The following is a 22242-nucleotide window of genomic DNA, read 5'->3' as shown; positions in this document are numbered from 1 at the left end:
TAATTTAATATTAATGATGTTAGCTTTAATATTTAGATGACAAATATTGTAACTTTAATTGTTTTTATTTAACTTCAAAAATCAAGTACTTTTATTTAACGAAAATGATAAAATTCTATTCAATAGAATTCTGTTGTTTTAAAATTAATGAAAAGTTTCTATTAAATTAAATTAAAAAATATTAAGAACTGAGCTAACTTCAAAGTATTTTTTATACAGAATAATTAACAAAAATAATTTTATCATATTTTTTTTTAATTAAAAACATGTAAAAAGGTTGAATTTAATTTTAACTACTTAAAAGTAACAACTAATTAGTTTTATTGCTGCTACCTATTAAATTTGATATTATTTAAATAAACTTTTTGTTTTCTGTGTAGAAAGTTATTTATAAACAGGGTAAATTAGTTTTGAAATAAATATTTTTTTTGCAAATAGTTTAATTTTCAGATAATTCTGATTCTTTTATTTGAACTATTTTAATGTAGCAGTTTTCAGAAAATGTTTAAAGTATTTATAATTTTTATTTCATTTTTTTATAAAAGTCTTTCCGTTGAAATTTATCCAACAACTTTTAGCCACAGAGAGGCAGTACAAAACTTGCAGGCATATCAAGAAAACGCTGGCAGTTTAAAATATGGAGAGGTATATTATTACATAGTTCAATGTTTAAAATTTTTAGATCATATTATTTTTTAATTTGCTGTAAACTTTTAGTGCTGGACGGCTGCTTTGAAGAAATTGAAACTAGTTTGCAGTCAAATGACAGATGAAAATCAAATGAGGGTAGCCTATGCATTTGCAAGGTGTCACCTTATGGTGAGTTTTTTATAGTATGTATTTTTGTTGTTAAGGTGATTATGTTTTAAACTGGTCTTAACTAAACTTATTCTTAAGTTTATTACAGAAGTATTTCAAAAAAGGTTACTTAAATGTTAGACTAAAAATAGTATTACAACTTTGTGAATTTTTTTTTTACTTTATAAGTATTATAAAAATCACAAGCATTACAAACATTTCATCAAAAGACTTAAAGTTAAATCTAAAAAACAGTTTTTTTTTTGTTAATTTTATACTTATACTATAAATTATCTACCTAGATTTTACAAATTTAACCAGAACAGGATAAAATCTACTTTAAAAAAATTAGTTAACCTTTTGTGCTTACTTTTAAAAATGGTAGTTAATTTGTTTAAATTAAGATGTTTTAAACTCTTAGCTGACAAAAAATAACTTATATATATTTTCTAATTACTAACAGAAATGTTTTTGAATAGAAATCAGGACGTGAAATTCCTGAGTGTGATGATAGTGTGGACATTTCTACATGTACCAATGAAAAGGTGCTCAATGATGTTAACTACAACACCTTCACCCAGTTCTACAGCAACTCACAACAAATATGCTTTTACCTTCAAGGACAAGTAATTGTTTTGCTAATTGATTGATGAATGCTTTTTTGTTTTATAAACTAGTTATGTAGTTCACTGAAGATTTTCCTAACAAGATAATACTTTAACTTTTTTCGATAGTTGAATCAACCAACCATTTATTTAAACAACTCAATTTTAGTGAGCAATGCAGTTTAAAAAATTAGAATCTAGGGCAGGGTTTCCCACACTTTTTTTCAAAAGGCCCCCTAAACAGAAATTAAAAAAGCTATGGCCCTCTCCAACAAGATTACACAAAAAAATACCATTTAAAACCATCAAAAACATCTAAGACCTTTTTTTTGCTCTTCATCTTCAAGTCCTGAATATCTAGTGTAAATTTCAATTGTACCATTAAAACACATATAACTGTTTTTGCTCTTCATCATCAACTCCAGAATATCTAGTGTTAGTTTCAATTTATGACCTCATGGCCGCTTTACAGATCATGCCCCCCTCCTCTCCTTATAGCCCCCAAGGGATCCACTTGGCCAACTTTGGGAACCCTGATCTAGGGTATAGTCACCACAAGTTAAAAACATTGTTTTAAATTTTGGTAGATTTTAGTGTAAATTAGTTTAATTTTTAAGTGTAATGATGTTTATTAATGAAATTTATAATGAGAAAATAAAAAATAAAAGTTTTATTTACATTATAAAGGTAAATATAAATATGTAAGCCATGTAGGTATGGAGAGAAGAAACACAAGACAAGATTAACCAGTTGTCAAGTAGCTCACAAGAAGTTATAGAGAAGCTTGCTGACTATTACATCACTATTGGGGAAATGAGTGAGCATCAGAAGTTGTTTTTAAAAAGTCAAGAAGAAATTTTACAAATCGGAAGCTCTGTAAAAACTGAGCTTGAAACAAGTCACTCAAAAATACAAAAAATAATGAACGAACACTCGGAATACTTTGATGTATTTTTTGACAAGTTTTCAGGTTAGCTTTTGAGTAATTTAAGCTGATATTTTATTAATTTGATGTATCTTGAAGAAAAATTTAAATAAACAAACTGAAAATAATAGTAATTTTTGTATTCTAAAGACATTAACAATAACATTTTACAAAAGTTCAAGTTTCTAAAGTCTTGTATATTTATTATTCGTATATAGCAAAAATTATAAGCATAGATAAATTTTACAAAGATTTTTCAGGTAGTTTAATCAACTATTTATTTTGCAAGTTTTAAAGACTTAAATAGCTTAGAATTTTATGAAATTTAGCTTTATTAGACTAATGGAATAAACTTCGATAACAAGTCACTACAATTATAAAATTGTCATATGTACATGTATTTGTAAGAATATGTTATATTTATTTCTTAGATGTTAAAAAACAACATTTTCTGTACATCCAAACAAGTGTTACATGCATTTTAATAGTTTGAATAATTCAGGTTTTGTATATTATTAACAATTTAAATTTTTTATTTATTAATTATTTAAAAAAATCAAGTTTATATTAAAGATCACTCATAGGCTGTTAAATAAGAAAGTTGAATAAAGTTGTATATAAAAAAAGAAAATGTATGTATATCTAAATATTTTAAATAGTTAAAATTCAAATTGGATTTGATGCTTAAAGTTTATAATAAGTAAGAGTATATTACTGGTCGCTTCTAAATCAAAGATGTAAACATCTAATTTAAAACACAATGTTTTAAAATTTACCTAGCATAAGGTATGTAAAAAAGTATTTATTTTTAAGTTTGTACTTTTTATGTTCTAAACTTGTCTTGCTTAATAATTTTTGACATTCAAAATAGTTTATACTGCTTACAACGCCTGTTTTAACCACCGCTTTCTTCACAGCACTGCAGCGAACGGTCGTGGGCGAATTTTCAAACAACTCCTCTCTGCTCTTCAACATCGTCATGCTCATCTCAGTGTTTGTTGCCAGCGCGCCTGCCAGAGTGGCATCCGTCAGACTGACACTGGTGCTCATCGTTGCTGCTAATTTCGCGCTTGAGAGGATCTTGATCACTTATTTTGACAGCAGTGAGTTGTTGTTTGTGTCTTGTATGCAAATTTTTTTGTTTTATTTAAAGAGCAATTTTATGTATTTGAAGTGTTTTTGTATGTTTTAAACAATTTAAATGGACTAAAAGTTTTTTCAATTGTTTTAATGTCCTTAAAAACCTATGAAAGGAAAAAAAAGTATCTCTTGAAAAATATTAAAAAATTTCTTTGAAAATTATTGAAGTACTTTCTAAGAGTTTTGTTTATAGAAGGTTATGTATGATGTATAGAAATTTCCAAGTTTTGATATATTTGATTAAATTAATAATGTTTTTATTTTTGATATGTGATAAATTTTGAAGATTTTCCAAAAAAGTTATTTAATTTTAACCCTGTATGATTTTTAATGTTTTATAGTTATCCTCAAAAAGTATTAGTATTACATTATGATTAAAAAAGTGCTTGATGTTTAGTTTTTAATGTTAAATAAGTGAATACTAAATTTATCCAAACAAAACGTTTTATATAAAGTTACATGTCTTTTTTTGAGGTAGTAATGACACATAGGAATATATGTGTATAAAAACATACAAAACATAAATTGTAAAGAAATTTATATACTTTATTACTATAACTTGATATTTTACAAAAAAAAATTACATAAAAGCTGAAAAGTATGTTCTGTGGAATTTTGTTGTTTTTATATGAAGTTAAAAAAAAATTGTCAGAAAAATTAATTTGATTTAGAATTTTTTAATGTTTTATGAAATATGAGTTTAAGTCATATTTCATAAAACATTAAAAAGATAAGTCATACAAAATAGATAACATAGTGTTTATAGTTGCTAAAACAAATTTGATTATTTTGGTGCTAAAAACTAAAGAAAAAATATAGTTTATGATCAATGCATCTATTTAAACACTTGTTAATGACAAATTTAATAATTTATTAACAATCAAAAATATGTTCTATTACTTAAGGGTATTGTAATAGAATTTAAGATCAAGACTTTTTACAACTACTTTGTTAACCATTTTAAACAGAATAAAACATTTTTTTACTTCATTCAAAGCCGTACTACATTAAAAGCAAGACTTTTTTTGGCTATTGTTAAAACTACATTCATGAAATTGTTTCAAAGACACGATAGCTGGGAGACTTTTTGAATCATTTGTAACGAGAAATGCGTCAACACAAGAAGAAGTTATGTATGCAAAAGTTTGGGCTTGCAGAAAAATCACTTGCACTGTTGCACTTATAACTGCTTTCTATGCAGCTTTAACGTTAGTTAATTTATACTTTCATACAATCTGTGTTTAATTTTATACAAATATTTAACTAATAATTTGTTTATTTTAACATAGTTTTTTTTTTCAGTTTTAGCTTAAACTTAGATAGAATAGCATGTTTCAATACAGTTTAAAAGTTTTTTACTTGGTTTGTTTAAGTTTAGAATTAATGTTCGCTCATCATTTATTGTATAAACTTCTTAAGTAGACAGATTAAACGTACAGTTTTATATAAATTATTAAGAGTAAAATTATTTTTTGGTTGTTTTTGAACAATTTTTGCCCATAAAAAGTATAGACTTATTTAGTTAGATTAATAATGGTAAAAATGCTTTCGGTTTTTTTAAATGATATTAGCACATATTAAAATAAAAATTTATAAATAAAAAAAAAAACTTCAAATTATAACCAGCTTGACTTTGACAGATACTATAATTTTTTTTATATCCAAAAATTAAATAGTAGTACTTAAAATTAGTTTTAATACTATTTTCTATCTCTTTAAAGTTTCAACGAAACATTTTTTAAAGTCTGTAAGCCTTCAATTATAGCAAACAAAAATAGCTATTTTGTAGGTATAAAGACTTTAACAAGCTAAACAATAATGTGCTTCAAGAATTAGTTAGAAAGACTGACATGATTGTAGAAGAAATGCGTAGTTTGGTAAATACATTTTTCATTTCTTTATCAAATGAAAAAAACTTTTTTTTTAGTAATAATTTTATAGCGCTCTTCAAGTTTAAGAATTCAAGAAGACATTTTTCTGTCTAATATTGGAAGGAAAGAGATTGACAGTAACCACATAAACACAGGTAAGATTTATAATATATGACTACATATTTACAGGGTTGCTATAAAGTCAGGAAAAACAAAAATCAAAGACAAAAGTCAGGAAAAAATGGGGTTTTCGAAAAAAACTCAGGAAAAGTCAGGAAATTTGATACAAAGATGCTCTAAAAAAAAGTTTTTCATAAATTAAAATTGCATTTGGTAGTATTATTTTCAAAAAAACTTTTCTTTTTGGTAAATCTTTTTTTTCAGGGTCTATTTTAATTTCTTGAATAAAATAAAACTTTTCATTATCTCTACTTATTTTTTAACTGTTTGGTTATGTATTTTTGAATTGGTTTTAATTAAGAATTAGATTAATAAAAGTTATAAAAACTCAGGAGTTTTTTTCAGGTTAACATGTGGTAATCCTGTATTTGTAGTAAAATAACTTACAGATAAGAATAAAATCAAATTGTAGTAAGAAAGTAAATCGTTCATTTTTATGTTTATCTAAGAGAAATTTAGTAAAACTTGTCAAGAATTTTGTATGTTATTACTAAATGAAAATATTTTCATAACTATATCTAAAAATAAGATTTCCAATCTTTATATCCGACAACTAAAAAACATTTGTTTAAATTTTGTAAATATGGTTGTTACTTTTTATATTAAAAAAACTTAGTTTTTTTTTAAGTAAGAAAAATTAAATAAAATGTTATGAATAGATAGCAGAACTAATTACATTCAAGCTGCAGTGAACGAATCAAACACCGACGATGAAACATACGTCGCTTCTGAGTCTTCCAGGTTTGTTTACAGATCCATCACAGAATAACACAAATATAACTGTTTGTTAGTAAAATTTGTACAAATAAATTCAACAAGTCTCTTAATTTAACAAAATTCCTTCTTCACAGTGAAACTTCATCAGTATCATCCGTATTAGACAACAGTTTCGCGCTGAACGATTCAACTGTTGCCTTGGTGACCCCCGTTGCCAGCCCAAACACAACTCCCCATACCCCATCTAAGTTACCGCGAATGTTGAGTTGCTTGGGAGACACGCCTGAGCAAGCTAAAAGTCCTCAGGTGAAACTTTTAAATAAAATGAAAAATGTAATATAAAGGAAATATTTATCTGGTAAAAACTTGATTAAAAATTGAAAAACTAAAATAAACTAATTGAAAATTAGAATTTATCTTTGTAAGTGTTACAATTTTTAATTGTAACTTAATGTTGTGACAGTTTTTTTTGTAGTAACTTAAACTGATATGGTTAAGTTATATCTTTTCGTATAGAACGACAGTGGCGTCGCGTGGTATTTTTGTTAGGGGGTGCTGCAGATTGAGTCGTCAACTTTTAAAAATCCCCCAATTTGAATTATCAAAATAAAACTCAAGGAGTTAGAGAGAAATAGGGAAATTTTTTAGCTAAAAGTCTTTAAGATATTAGCTTAAATGCTTCTGAATATGAATATAAAAAAAACATGATATACTTAAAAATATATATTTTATACTTAATTTCAAATATACGAGAAATTTGTTTAAAAGTACTTAATCAAGGAAATAGATTACTATGTTGCTAAAAATTTTTATCATAATACAGTACATAAATTTACAATATATCATACATTGGTAAAAAGTTTGTATGTATTATCTAGTGATGTACCGGACCCACAATTTCGGGTCCGGCCGGACCCGGATCCGGACTTTTTTTTCAAATTAGAATCCGGCCGGAACCGGATCCGGACTTTTTTTTTCAAATTAGACTCCGGCCGGAACCGGATCCGGACTTTTTTTTTATATTAGAATCCGGCCGGAACCGGATCCGGACTTTTTTTTCAAACTAGAATCCGGCCAGATCCGGATATCAGACAAAAATGGCAATATCCGGCCGGACCCTGATAGTGAGTCCGGTACATCACTAGTATAAACTAGCCTGAGTCAAAATGAGGTTTTCAAAAACTGAAAAAAAAAGAACTTTAATCTAATAGTAAGTAAAACAGCTAGCCACAAGGTTTACAAATTTAGGTGTTATTTACAATTAAAAATCTGAAATCAAGTTCTTGAAGAAAATACACTAGAAAATTACAAAACATTGAAAACTCGATCAGCTAAAACTCATTCAAAATTTATAAGAAAACTAGCCTGAGTTTTTATAAAAAACTAAACTAGCCTGAGGCAGTCCAAATTTTTCTAAAATTCCCAAAAGTTTTCAAACTAGCAGGGTTGCCACTGTTTAAGTCAATAAAAATAGCTAGAGTGAGTATAAACAAGCCTGAGTCAGAATGAGATTTTTAAAAACTGAAAAAATTACTTTAGTCTAATAATCAGTAGAACAGCTAGCAAAGGTTGACAATTTGGTAGTAAAGTTGTGGACCGATTGTGGTACACTTAACTTATTAGTACTACCCATCATAATTAAATCCTACCTTATTTAATTAATATCTAACAAATAATAAATTCTAACTGAGACTACTTTCTATAATCAGATACGACAGTTTTGAGTAATGAATCTTTTATTTAAAACACAACAAGAAATACTAGCATATACAAAATTATTAATTACTTTGGTAACACTTTAAAAACTGGAAGCTATTTAAATCTATATCAAAAGACTTAAAACAGTAAACTAAAAATTAAATAAAACTTTTAGTAAACAAGAAACTGTAAAGTTTTTAATAAACTATTAAACTATAAACCTAACTTAAATATTTAAACAATTAAACACCAGTTGAAATATTCACTTTTAAAACAAAACACTACTTACAATAGGCATTCACAAAAAAGTTCAAGATATTTTGTTGCTTCAAGCTGCACACCAAAGTAACTAACTGCTTACATATAAACTGCCTGTCATGTTCTGATGTTTTGTTGCATCAGTATTTAGTTTGAAACATTTTGTCATATGATTCTCATTGGCTCGTACATTCAACCGTATTAACTCTGAATATTCTCTGAGCTCAACTTTAAACAAGAAATAATGCAAGTATTCGTTCAAAAGTTTTCAATTTTACAACATATGTAAAGAGTTGCATTTCTTAGTTGTTTATTTCATAGTTTAAATGTAAAAAAAAGTAAATTAGTCACGTGTACAAAATGAGCCAATCACGGTAGGTGTTTAATTTTTACTGACAAAATGACTCTTATTAATTTACATAGGGTTTATTTTGAAAAAATACTTTTCATTATTCTCTCTTTTACTAACTAGATCCGGGTCCGGCCGGATCTCTGTTAGGATCCGGCCGGACCCGGATCCGGACTTTTTTTTTCAAATTAGAATCCGGCCGGAACCGGATCCGGACTTTTTTTTTCAAATTAGAATCAGGCCGGAACCGGATCCGGACTTTTTTTACAAATTAGAATCCGGCCGGAACCGGATCCGGACTTTTTTTTCAAATTAGAATCCGGCCGGATCCGCATATCAGACAAAAATGGCATTATCCGGCCGGACCCGGACCCGGATAGTGAGTCCGGTACATCACTAGTATTAACATAACTTAATTATAAGAGCAAAATAAGTTTTTTTTTTTACAGATTAAAAAATTAATTATTTTCATGTTTAAATAACTTCTTACAATATAACTTAAAAAAAAATAAATTAAACTACGTATTTAACTACTTAAGCATCAATGCCTTTATAAACAAAAAAAAAAAAAGTTTAGCAAAATAAAATTAAGGATCAAAAAATATTATTAATAACTTTTTAATTAAAAACAAATTGCTTTAAACAGTAACTTTGTTTCTTTTGAGTTACTTACTTATTTTTCACTAGTAAAAAATAACATTATAAGTGAAAAAAAATCACACTAGAAGGAATTTTCTTTTAAAACTTTAACAATGCAACACAACGGTCTTGAAAAAGTTATAAATATTACAGCAGTAAAAAAAATTGACTTTATTCTTAAAATAGTTTTACACACTAAAAAGATTAAATAAAATTCTACATACGTTTTGAAGCATATATAATTTTAATATCACTTATAAAAAAATAAAAAGCAAAATTTAGTCAGAATTAGCTTTCAATATAGATAATATACAAATAAAGCAAAATTTATTTAAAATACTTTATTTGCAAACTAAATAACTACAAGTTGTAAAAAAACCTTTAAAAATTTATATCTAGGATCAAAAAATAATTACCTAAAGCAACTAACTTTTACTAAAAACATAATTGAAGTTAAGTCAGAAATAGTTTTAATATACAAAAATAACAAACAAAGCAAAATCTATGTGATAGTTCACAATTTGTTGACCAACAAAACTAAAATTTGTAAAATAACCTATAAGCACTAGCATCTAATTATGAAATACTAACTAAAAACATATAATGTATCTGAAAAAAAAAAGTTTAGTCAAAAGTAGCATTCAGTACAGAGAATTAAAAGTAAAGTAAAATATTTTTAGTAGTTCACTATTTGCAAACTATAAAAACTATAAGTTTTAAAGTAACATATAAACTTTAATACTTAACAACAATAAATATTAGAGAAAACCACAAAACAAAATAATGTTCTCTCTGTTCATGATAATAAGAAAATTATTTTTTACCTTTATAGGTAAAATCCATCCTTCTTTCTTTTTTCTTAACAAACATTTCTATTACTTTCGAATTAAAATCATCACAGTCACTAACTAGACCTCGACCAGTTGATAATACACTCAAAGAATTAAGTCTTGTCTGGCCCATAGTGTTTCTTAGGTAAGTCTTTATTCTTTTTAGCGCTGAAAATAATCTTTCTCCGACTGTTGAACACATTGGTATTGCTATTAGTATGTTCAACAGCTTTGTGATTTCAGTGAATGATTTATCTAAGTTATTTTCTTCCATGTCAGCTAAAATTTTTACAAGACCGCACTGGTGCATTTCTTTTCTTTTATAAAATGTATCTAACTCATTAACTAATATTTTAGACTCTACGTCTGGATAGTAAGTTTTCACTTCTTCAACCAAATTTGATGGAAATGTAGATATATACTACATGTTGAACTTTTTTTCGTCAAATAACTGCGCAATGCGCAAGTCGCCGGAAAACTTGAACCTTTCTGCCACATTTAAATTTACACTGTCGCAAACCTCTTTTGCAGCAGCAGAGAGATTTACAGACTCATGATCTGTTATAATTGAGTTCCTAATTCTAGCAACTGAATTTTTAAAACTGCAGATATGGTCCTCTGCCTTTTTAACAGTCAAACTAGTGCTCTGCATTACCTTGTGCAAAATTTCTACTACAGGCTTTAATGCAGCAAATACATTAAGACAAAAAAGAAATTTATTGTCTTCTAAAGTTTTGATGCAGTTTGAAGCAGTATAATTGTTGGCAAATCGTAGCAATCTGAAGAGTTAACAATTGATTTAAATCCATTGAGTAATTCATCTAAGTTCATGGCAACTTTGCATACTATTCTTGAGCTATAATTCCATCGTGTTCTGGAGCCTGAAGGAACAGAGACTTCAATGGCTTGTTTTCTCTCTGGAGATCTGGAAAAAAAATTTGGAACTTGATCGAGTTTTGCAAAGAAGAGCTTTGCTTCATTGTTGCAACTGCCAGCTTTTGATAAAACCAAATTTACTTGGTGAGCAGCACAATGTACATGATGTGTGTTGGGGTATACTTCTTTCACCTTGACATGAACTCCTCCAATTTGTCTCTTCATCACTGATGTACCATCATACGTCTGGGCAATTAATATATTTTTATTTCCTTGTAAAATTTTGGCTAGTTCAGTCAAAATTACTTCAGAAATACCGTCAGCATTAGCTTTTTTAGGTCTAAAAAGTCCCCAAAATCTTTCCACAACATTTCCTTGGTGTGTGTATCTAACAACGATTGAAAGCTGGTTTTGGACACTAATATCAGTTGTCTCATCTGCAATGACTGCTATAAAATGTGTTTGTTCTACTTGTGAGACAACTTCTTTTTTATAGACTTTCAAAGCACATTCCAAAATCTCATTTTGGAATGTGGCAGACACTCCTAAAAATGCTTTGCTTTTTTCTAAGTGACTTTATAGATCTTTATCTAGTTTGCTGGCATATCTCAGCAAAGACCTAAAGCCACCAGGATTTAAGGAACTTTCAGTTTCATTGTGGCCTCTTAATGCAATTTCTTGTTGACCACAAAAAATACACTGTCAATTAAAATATTCAGTACTTTTCTATTTTTTCTCTTCTTCATTATGTTTTTCAATACTATCCTGGTAACTTTTACTTAGGTGAATTTGGATGCAATTTTTACCTAGGAAGTTGAAAGACACAATGTTGTCCAAATGCTTGGAAGATTTGGCATAAGTTAAAGATCTTGCAGCAATTTTGGACAAGTTTCTAAAACCAGTTTTTGTCCAAGCATTTTCACCTCCAAACAGAATACAAGGAAAACAGTATAGAGCCATGGACTGTTTACATCCACAAAGCCACTGATGCTTGTTGTAATATTCATTACTGAACTTTCTCTTGAAACGTTTACCTTTTTAGCATAAAAATCTGACATTGACAAAAAACATGACTGTAAAACCATAAAAAAAGAACAAAATTCTATCTTTTTGTTTAGAAAATTGAAATAAATTTACACACTAACAATAAAAAAAACTCTTCATTCTCATTATTTGAGTGCGAAAGTTGTTACAAAAACTGATATTGATAAAACTATAAATACCTGAAAAGTAAATATATAATAAAGCTCTAAAAATTTTTCCTTTACTAAAATCTTAGCTAAGAAATATACAAGGTTATTTAAGTTATAAAGCTAAAATTTTAGTAAAACTGCAATAGTCTTTTAAGCATAATAACTTTTTCCTCATAATATATTTTCTTTTTAAAGTAACAAACACATATATAAAATATAATTAAATGTTTTCATAAAGTTCAAACTTTTAGCTTAGTCATATAATAAATTTCAAACCTCTTGATGTACACTCTTGGGTAATTGAAGTATGTGGTGTTGGTCTGCTGTTTTTTAACTTGAGCTTTTCAACTTTAGACAAGGCATTTATATAAAGGCGTTAAAGTTGATCCACAGTCCATTCACTATAATTTGTAGTTTGCATGTTGTTAGTTTTTAAAACAACCTAAAAAATTAATTATGCTCGTGTTGAACTACTTGTGAAAATTTTTACACGGTACTGATATTTTAAAGCTAATAATTATTTTTTTTAAATAAAGTATCTTGTAATATGTAAGTAACGCTTTCAAATAATTTCTAATGCTAATTTTTATTATAAAAAAATGATAGCTCCGCTATGTCCTTAACAAACTTTCTATATACTTTATATTAAATAACTTTTTCATTTAAAATAAATAGATGAAACTTGTTAGTTTTAATACAGGTTGATATAAGTTTAACTATTAGAATTGTATTTTGTTGTGTAAATAAGTTTATCTAAAAACTTTAATGTATTTGTCTAAAAAATCAAATTGGAGATAAACAATTAGTTTTTTTTTTTAAAGTCAGTTTGTACTTCCCTCTGATTATAAAATTTTAGTGCTCTCCAACTTTAATTAACTATATGTTAAAATTCAATTCAAAGAGCAATTCAAAACAATTTATAGTTTACTTAAAAGTCTACAAAATAAGCTCAAGCTGTATAAACTTATTTTATAAATGCTTTAATATCAATTTAAATTTCATATCAAACCATACAAATCATGGAGTGGTATCATAGTTCTTTAATTTTTTTTGTTATTTTGATCAGAATCAAATAAATGCTTAAAATAAAACTAAGGCAACAACAGGCTTTTTATGTAAGAAATTTTACAAAAAAAAAACTATTTCACTATACCTTACCTTTTCCTTTATTTTCAGCAATTGTTAACAAAGTTTTTAAACAAAATAAATAAGATTTTTTTAATTTTTTAAGAACAGAGTTTTTAATTTTTGAGTATTTTTTTAGTTTAAAATAAATTTATATCTTTCATCATAATCTTGTTCTAAATATTTTTACACTAAGTTGAGAAAACTTTAGATTGTAGATCTCAAATTGAAAATTTTTATTTTTTATGCAAATTTTATTATCAATATAAGGCAGTTACATTTAAAACTTGCATGTAACTTGTTAGCTACATATTGCTTATTTCAATACTAAAAATTATCAAAAAACCAAATTAGTTATATTTAAAAGAAATTAAATTATTTTATGTAAATAAGATAGGTAGCATTTGTTTTCTTTTACTTTAAGGTAATCTGGAATAAAAAATTATGATATATGAAAATAAATGTTTTAATGACCATTTTTTAAAGAATTATCAATAAAACACAAACAAATTTGTTGAGTTTTGAAATTTTTTTAATAATGTACTTTAAAAACTTGTTAGAACTTTTGGCTTATATAGTTTTTTTTGTATATGTGTTGATCACTGGGTTTTGATCTTGCAACTTTCACCTCAAAACTAAACTTTACTTTCACTGTATTCAAGTTGTTTACATTTAGTAGTTTTATCAATGTATTATGTTCAACAACTAATTAACAGTGTATTCATATTCACTATATTCTTTATGTTCAGTTTAATTCACATAGCGCTGCATTGAATGCAGCTCTAAAAATAAGCTTTTCAACAACTTTTTGTATAGGAAGTTTGCATATGTTTAAAATGCAGCGGACACAGTTTTAGCTTGCAGCGCCAGCCATTGAACGAATATTTGAAATTTGAATGTAAAATTTGAAAAACTAACAAAATTATCGTTAAGTTAAATAAAAACAAGCAGGAAAACTGAAATAAAGGGAAGTTTTCTTTTTTATTCTTTTTTTTCGAATAGGTGGGACTGCAGCTCCAGTGTGCCACCCCACGCGAGGCCCCTGTAGTACGAAAACATAATGGTTTTTAGCTACATATCTTTGCGCCAACTTTACAGTTTTTACAAGTTGAAAATAAGATTACATGTATACGTATTTAAAACCATATTTTATTATCTAGTTATTATACTTGGTCTTCGTAATCTGCAAGTTTTTAAGTTTCTATAAGCAATACACCATACTTATTTTACGTTTATCGAGTAATATATTAATCATAGAATAAGATAATTAGCTCTTTTTAACATTAGTAATAAAAAGTATTCAAACATGTTTTACAATTAAAAATTTTCTACCATCAAATAGTAATATTTTCTTTAATTAAACTTGTTGTACTTCTTAAGGTATTTTCTCATTTTCAATCTATTATCATTTGAAAAAGTCATCAAAATATGACCTAAATAATTACATCAATTAGTTTAATACTTGGTTTATTAACAGTTTTAAGAGTAGATAATAAACTTTATAAAAACTTAAAAATGTTAAAAAATCAACTTTTTTTATTTATTAAATAGTTTTGCACCAAACTACAACTTTCAAAAGTGAAAATACAACTTTCAAAAAGTGAAATTTCAAAAAGTAGATAATACTCAGTTTTTGTTTTCATGTTCATTTAATTTTCAACATATATTTATATTTGCACGACTCTATTTTCAGTCTCTATTCAATGGACGAAGCTACAATTTCAGGAGAAGAGTTCAAATAAATTACGCAAGTCAAAGTATGATGAAGAAACTAGATGAAAAAGAATCTGTTGAAGACTTTATTAACAACTTTGATATAAAATAGTAATTTTAATTTTCAATTTCGCATATTTTATCTTTGCACTTTCAAATTATTCAATATCGTTTTAACTCTTGCATTCCAAACTTCATTGTTTCTGGTTTTTTTTTTCATATACCTGTCTTTCTTTAAATACTTTATACTATTTAGAAACTTTTGCTAATGAATTTCTGAGTTTAATTTTTTTGTAGTTATTTATTTTATCTATTTATAAAAAAGCCCTTAATACTGCTTAAATTGTTTAGTTTAAATTTTTGTTGTATTTAAAAATTTCCACAAGTTAAGTGACGCGCCGTAGTTTTTATTGATGTAATTTGTAAACACTTTTTGATGCTAAATTTTTGTTGAAGTAATAAGTTTTTAGTAAAACGTAGGAGAGAATTTTATATTTATTATATACCAAAATAAGCCACACATAATATAATTTAACTAGTACTACACTACATTATTCTTTTAAGGTTTATTATATACTTCATTTTTAGTTTATAAAGACTTTAGTAAATTCAAAATGTTGACAAATAAGTTAATGCATTGTGTACACCTGCTTAAATTCTATTTTTAGTAAAAACATTAAACTTTAAAGCTAATTCTTATGTACTAAAAAATATTGGAAAAAGTATATAACACGCAAGTTTTTATTTATTAGGTTTGATTGTTTTACTTTTACGATTATCACTATTTAAAAACAAATTATTTTTACTGTATATTTAATTTAGGTAGTATTAAACTACTTTTGTCATTTTAATGCTTAAAATTTATTTATTCAAGATTTTCAGTAACTTTTATTTAAATTTGGTTTTAAGTTTATTCAAGATCGTATTTCATTATAAAATTTAAAGTATTTAATACAGGTTATGAATTCAAATTGTTATATTCTAAATATGCCGATATTGACTTTAAGTATGCAGAACTCATTATAGTACACGTTGTTTTTTTAAATTAAAAAAAAGTTATTTATATTGTTTGGTTTTATTATTATTTATAAATATTTTCTGTTAATAGTAGATATAGTAGTACTATTGTATTATATCTATTAAACTATACTGAAGCTTAAAACAACGTTTTTTAATAAGCAAGATTTTATTTTTTTTTAAATTTAAAATAATGAAAAAGTACTGCGTATGCAAATAAGGATTGCTAGTTATTGCCCGAATGAGCGATATTGCCCACTTTTTGAAACTATTGTCTACAGTACACATACCTATTCAAAAATAACTTGTAAAGTAGTTCAACTTTAACGTACAGAATAACTTCAGTTATAAAATTTTTGTCATACTGAAACATAATTAAAAAATAATAATTCTTAGCAAAACATTATCTTAGCTGTAATCCTTATTTGCAAACGCAGTACTTTCTCATTATTTTTAAAATAAAATGAAATCTTGCTTATTAAAAAACGTAAGGGGGATGAAAAAGTATGTGGATAACTAACTAGTCAAAGGACGGTTTATTTAAGTTTATGCCAACGGGACGCCATTGAAACTGATTTTGGGAAACACAGCTGTAGATGCTAAACATTTTTTACTATTAAATTTGAAAAAGTTTATATTATTCTAATTCTAAATTGACAGAGAAACGCATTAGTGTATTAAAATAAGCATAATAAAAATTTTTTTAGGCATAAATATGTTTCATCAAATTAAATAAATTTTTTTTGCGGGCCTTGGTTGTCTAAATACTTGGTATTTTAAGCTCGTTATACTGCCTTAATAATTTTGAATAAATTTTGCCTTATACTCAAAAAATATATTTTTATTTATTTCAAAAAACTTTATTAAAAACATTTCTCTGTTTTGCACATATTTAATACATAAAAGTAAGTTTGATGTCGTCTTCTCTACTTCTTTCCAGTTGACCCGATTCAAGATTAATGAAAACATTAAAAAGTTTTTTCTTTCAAATTGACCCGTAGCTACAAAGCGAATCGGTTTTCTTCCTGATTCGAAAAATTGAACCTGCATATCGGGCACGTCCTGTTAATTTTGAACCACTCCAACCCGCAGCTCTGGTGAATCTTGTGCCCGCAATCCAGTGTGAACACGTTCTCACCAACCTCGTACTCACCCAGACACACCGGGCACCTTTCGTCGCAATTTTCGCCTTCCGAGACCGCGTGGACGGTGAAATTTTCAACCACTTCGCTCGCAAGTCCCGTTTCGAGCAGTTTTTCCAGGTCGCTCTCTATCAGTTCCAGTTGGATCAGTCTCTCCTCCACGTCGATCTGGTCTTTTATGATTTGCACTTCGAGATCGGGGTCGCCTTCTGTGTTGTTGAGTGCTTCCGGCAGTGCCCAGTCGTTCGGGTAGTCCGGAATGAAATCCGCGTCGTAATGGATCCCATGTTTTTCCCTCAAAGTTCTAAGCCTGTTTTTTTAATGATAAATTTTGTAGTACATTAAAAGCAGTACAACAACGTTATGAAAAATAAATCAACTTAGTGAATAAAACAAAAACATCTTAGTTAGTGTATAGCTAATTTTGATATTAGTTCGCTCAAAAGGTCAAAGTAAGCATTTATTTTTATGTAGTAAAGTAGTGCATCAAAGATAGGGTAACTAACCTTGATAGGAATAAATACTCATTAATTACTATGTCCACAACAAAGAAAAGTTTATTACTAAATAGTTTGCCCAGAATTCAAGGCTCATAAGTTTTGTCTTACAAAAAAGTATCATTTGAAAAAGTTTTAGATAAAAGAATAAGTTGCTTAAATTAAACTACGCAGTTTATTCTAAGATTAAAAGACCTGTTCAGAAATATTGGCGGATCCTGGTAGACCTCATGTTGCTGGTACCAGCAGAGAAAGTTGACGACCTGCACGCATTTTTCACTCAGCTCCCTCATTTGTTCCAGTCTGTCCAGCTGCAAGTCCTGCAACCTGTGGATTGAAGATCCGAGCAAAATTGACGTTTCCTCATCATCTAATACTTCCATCTGAAACAATCAACTTGATTTAGTTGAAAAATATTTATTTTTTTAGTTAAAACTTATTTGCAGAATGCTATACCTATACCATAAACTTGATGTCCATTTTACAGAAATAATTAGGAAAATACAGAGTGCTTTGTGTTTATTTCAAAATGTGAACTGCTTGAAGTTTTGTTTTCAGTACAATAAGTAAATGCTCATATTTAAGGTGTTGCTTGTGATTTGGCATTAGCATACAAAATACCTATTTGAAAATGTATTTTTTTCTAAACATGAATTTTTCTATACTAAACGATATTTAGAACCTTAGAGGTAATTAACAATTGTAAAAATAAATATTTTTTAACTAAATTTACATTACTAAGGCTGCCTTTTCAAACTTTAGAATGTATGACTATGGTAGTAAGAAAATTACCGCTTTTTAGAAGATACCTGTTAGGCTTGCACATTACTAATTGCAGTAGAAATTACTACAAGTCATGTTTAATATACAAAACATGATGAAAAAGTATTAAAGGAACTACATAGCTCCTTCGACACCCGTAGTTACTAAAATCGTTTACTATTTAGTAAAATAACACTTAATACTTTTCAATCGCTACCTATAATCAAATTAATTTTGCTATACTTACAGACTGATTATTTTTAATTCGAAATCTTCCTTAAATGATAAAAACAACTTATTACATAATTTAATCCTGGTCTATAGTAAAAGAAAGAGAATAGATATAAAAGAGAGTACTTGGTGCAATTACAAGTGAAAATGTCTAATATTTGTCAATATAACTGTTTTTAATTTAAAGCAGAGGTGAGAAACATACGGCCTGCGGGCATATCCGACGGGAACGGGTCAGAAAAGCATGGCGTCACTTTAGCACAGAGTGACTTTTTAGCCGAAGTGACACATTAGCACGGAGTGACACTTTAGCACGAAGTGACACTTTAGCATAGAGTGTTACTTTAGCACAGAGTGTCACTTTAGCATGGAGTGACTTTTTAGCACGAAGTGACACATTAGCACGGAGTGACACTTTAGCACGAAGTGACACTTTAGCATAGGGGTGGGCAACGTACGGCCCGCAAATGAAAATGATCGGCTCGTAAGCGAATTTACAGGCCAAAGGGTCAATATTACAATTTTTTTATAAAACTTTGTATCATGTTTTTACAAAACAAAACTGTAAGATTTGACTTCAAAAACATGCTAAAAAATACTTTATAATTCAATATGTACTAATAAATACACCATTTTGTCCTAATATTTTGTTGTTGTTCTAACTTAGTTGGAATATCTTTTTGTTAACTTACTTCAAGCAAAGTGTTTTTTTTAAGTACGATATTTTACATACGTACTTTTGTCAATCACAATGTCAATTCTATTTATAGACTTTATTTAAACATCTGACATGTCTTAATCTGCATCATAAGTTGGCAGACTTGAGAAAGTTTTATTTGAATTTGAAGGATTTAAAATAGTTTTCAACTGTATCCATAAAATTATATTCCGGCTGGATCCGAAACTTTTATTTATATTAGAATCCAACCGGATCCGTATCTCGACTTAAAATTAGTTTCCAATAGGATTCGGATCTAAAAAGTCATTATTCGGCTGGATCCGGATAGTGGATCCGGTAAATCACTAATTTGAAATGCCCCGGCCCGCAAAAGACTAAATTTTTCCGGATCCGGCCCGTTGATTGATAAACGTTGCCCATCCCTACTTTAGCACGAAGTGACACTTTAGCACGGCGTCACTTTAGCACGGAGTGACTTTTTAGCCGGAGTGACACATTAGCACGGAGTGTCATTTTAGCACAGAATTTAATTTGCAATTTGTTTTCTATGTTTAGAAAACATTAGGTACTGTTATGTTTAAAAATCTAAAAACGAACTATGCAACATCTAAAATAAAAGTTCACAAGCTTTAGATGAGTTACAAAAATAAGCTTTAGTTAAAACTAAAACAAAAATATATTTAAAAACATTATTTGCTTATTTTACTATTTAATTTTAAATGAAAATATGTTTATACTTTTAATTTACGGTTTTCAACATAAAACTATTTTGATAAAGCTAGCAATAAATACAACTTCTAGGGTTATTAAAACTTTTATAAAAGGCTAAAAATAATTTTGTTAAGGCTAAACTTTAATCGTAAGTTTAAAATAAAAGGTGATATATATAAAGATTAAAAACTTACTTATTTTATTTTAAGCTCATAGTAAAAATTTTATTTATGATTTTTTTAAGACGATATTTTTAAAAGTGTTACAACTAATTTTCACATTTGTTTGTTTGTTTGACTTTTAATATTAAAATCATTAAACGTTATTTAAGTGAAAATTTTTAGATATTTGAAATTTTTATGTGCAAAAATGACACTCCGTGCTAAAGTGACACCGTGCAACTCCGTGCTAAGGCGTCACTTCGTGCTAAAGTGACGCCGTGCTAAAATGACACTCCGTGCTAAAGTGACGACCCGTGCTAAAGTGACGCTGTGCTTTTCTGACACCTACCCATATTCGACATGTTAAACAAATTTATCTGATATTTTAAGTATATTTTATTAAGCAATTTATTTTGTAGTTATAAAAAATTTAACTTAGAAAAAAGTTACTTGATTGTTAGTAAAGTGCGTTGTTAATTTAATGATTGGATAGTTATAGTTTGGTGGTTAGACAAACAAAAAACTATTTCTTAATATAAATTTACAAATTTGAGCGCCCTGCTATAGTTTATGTCTAATTAATCCGACTCGTTCTCTACAATAGACTGCTACGTCTTGCCTGCGAACTAGAAAAGTTACCAACTCATATTGAGGACTAGCATTCTGAGAATTTCAAATTTAGCTTAAAAAATTCTAAAAAAAAAAAAAACAATCGTTGTTGCTTTTACCACACATTTAACTTTAAAAAACTTTTTTACTAATGAATAGAACTTTGTAAAATTTAGTTTTGGATTTAGAATTTCTTTTGTTTTTTTTTTGCAGTCAAAAAGTCTTTGTTATTTTTGAAGATATAGTTTATAAAGATTTATCCTATTTCAAAGTTCTTGAGAGCATAAAACTCTGATTTTTGATAATTATTTGGTCTCAAAACTTGAAAATATTAAAAGTTTACTACACGTATTAAACAAAACTTTGAAGTTACTTTTACCTTTTTTGTCGATATTTACTGGTGTTTGACAAACAAGTTTCTTTAAAAACAACAGACAGACAAGACAAACATAAGTTGTTTTGTTTTAGGCAATTTTAGGTAGTTTTTATTATCTTCTTACAAAAAGTTCAAAAATATTATATAAAGCATTTAGTACATTTAAATGCTAGGTAACGTAATAAACTTTTATAAATTGTTGAACTTTTATTTTAATGTAGTAACTTAAAAAGTTACGAGGTTTTAAATTTTTTTTGAGTTTTGTGTGTAATTGATTACATCATTATTAAAACTAAATAAAAAAGTTTTATCTTTGAAACAGTTGAAAAGTTTTATAAGATTAGCTCAATACATTTGTTGTAAATCAAAATTTTAATAAAGATGAATTACTTCTTTACTATGATAAACGATGAACTTTACCGCAAGATCAACAACAACAGCATCCGAGACAATCCTACGACCGGTTTCGTCCTTATTAGGACTCATCAGGCAGGAATAGTCGCGAGAAACCGCTATTGTGATCTTAAACAAGCGGGCTTAAGTACATACTTTGTACATTCTTTACTATGAAAAATTTTGACGTCAGTGCTTTCTATTGTCACAGCTACGTCATTATTAGTCAAGGATAATGTACTTTGAAATACAAAAGTAAATAAATACAAGCAATTTAACTTATTAAACAAATATGTAAATAGTTTTTGATATAGTATTAGATCCTGTACTGGACAAAACTTTAAAAGGTATCCAAATGGTGTGCGACTTGATAACCAAAGGTTTTTTCGTGCACCAGGTTTTAGGACCAAACATTTTGAGCGCTTTTATTTGTCGTTTATAAAAATAGATAAAACAATATTGTTACAAAACGACATTCAATTTAAGTAAGAGTACTTTAATTTGGTATTTAAACTGGCAATAGAAACTTATAAAATTTAAGTTATTTACTTTTTACGAAATATTTTATGTACAGTGATACATTTTTCAATAACAAGTATATGAGATTTAAAATTAAATAGCAGGTAAGGTACTACGTATCCAATAAAGCAAAATTACGACAGCTAATAATTTAATGATAAGCATTTTACTTTAACGTTCCTTTTAACTTGGATAGCATCATAAACTAAATTTAATAATCTACAGTGT

General features: G+C 27.5%; 1 protein-coding gene across 1 annotated transcript; it reads left to right on the top strand.

The window, feature by feature from the left end:
* Positions 1–506: 506 nt before the first annotated feature.
* LOC145844503 (uncharacterized) lies at positions 507–15647 on the top strand. The gene is made up of 11 exons (XM_082951906.1): positions 507–645; positions 718–819; positions 1278–1424; positions 2118–2373; positions 3246–3431; positions 4535–4676; positions 5258–5345; positions 5410–5494; positions 6179–6260; positions 6371–6542; positions 14898–15647. The coding sequence occupies exons 2-11, from the start codon at positions 763–765 to the stop codon at positions 15027–15029; spliced, it is 1347 nt and encodes a 448-aa protein (XP_082808032.1). The 5' UTR covers positions 507–645; positions 718–762; the 3' UTR covers positions 15030–15647.
* Positions 15648–22242: the final 6595 nt, after the last annotated feature.

Source organism: Thalia democratica, chromosome 1 (assembly GCF_965202585.1).
Source record: "Thalia democratica chromosome 1, ktThaDemo2.hap1.1, whole genome shotgun sequence".
Classification (NCBI taxonomy): Eukaryota; Metazoa; Chordata; class Thaliacea; order Salpida; family Salpidae; genus Thalia; species Thalia democratica.
This window is presented reverse-complemented; position numbering and strand designations above follow the sequence as displayed.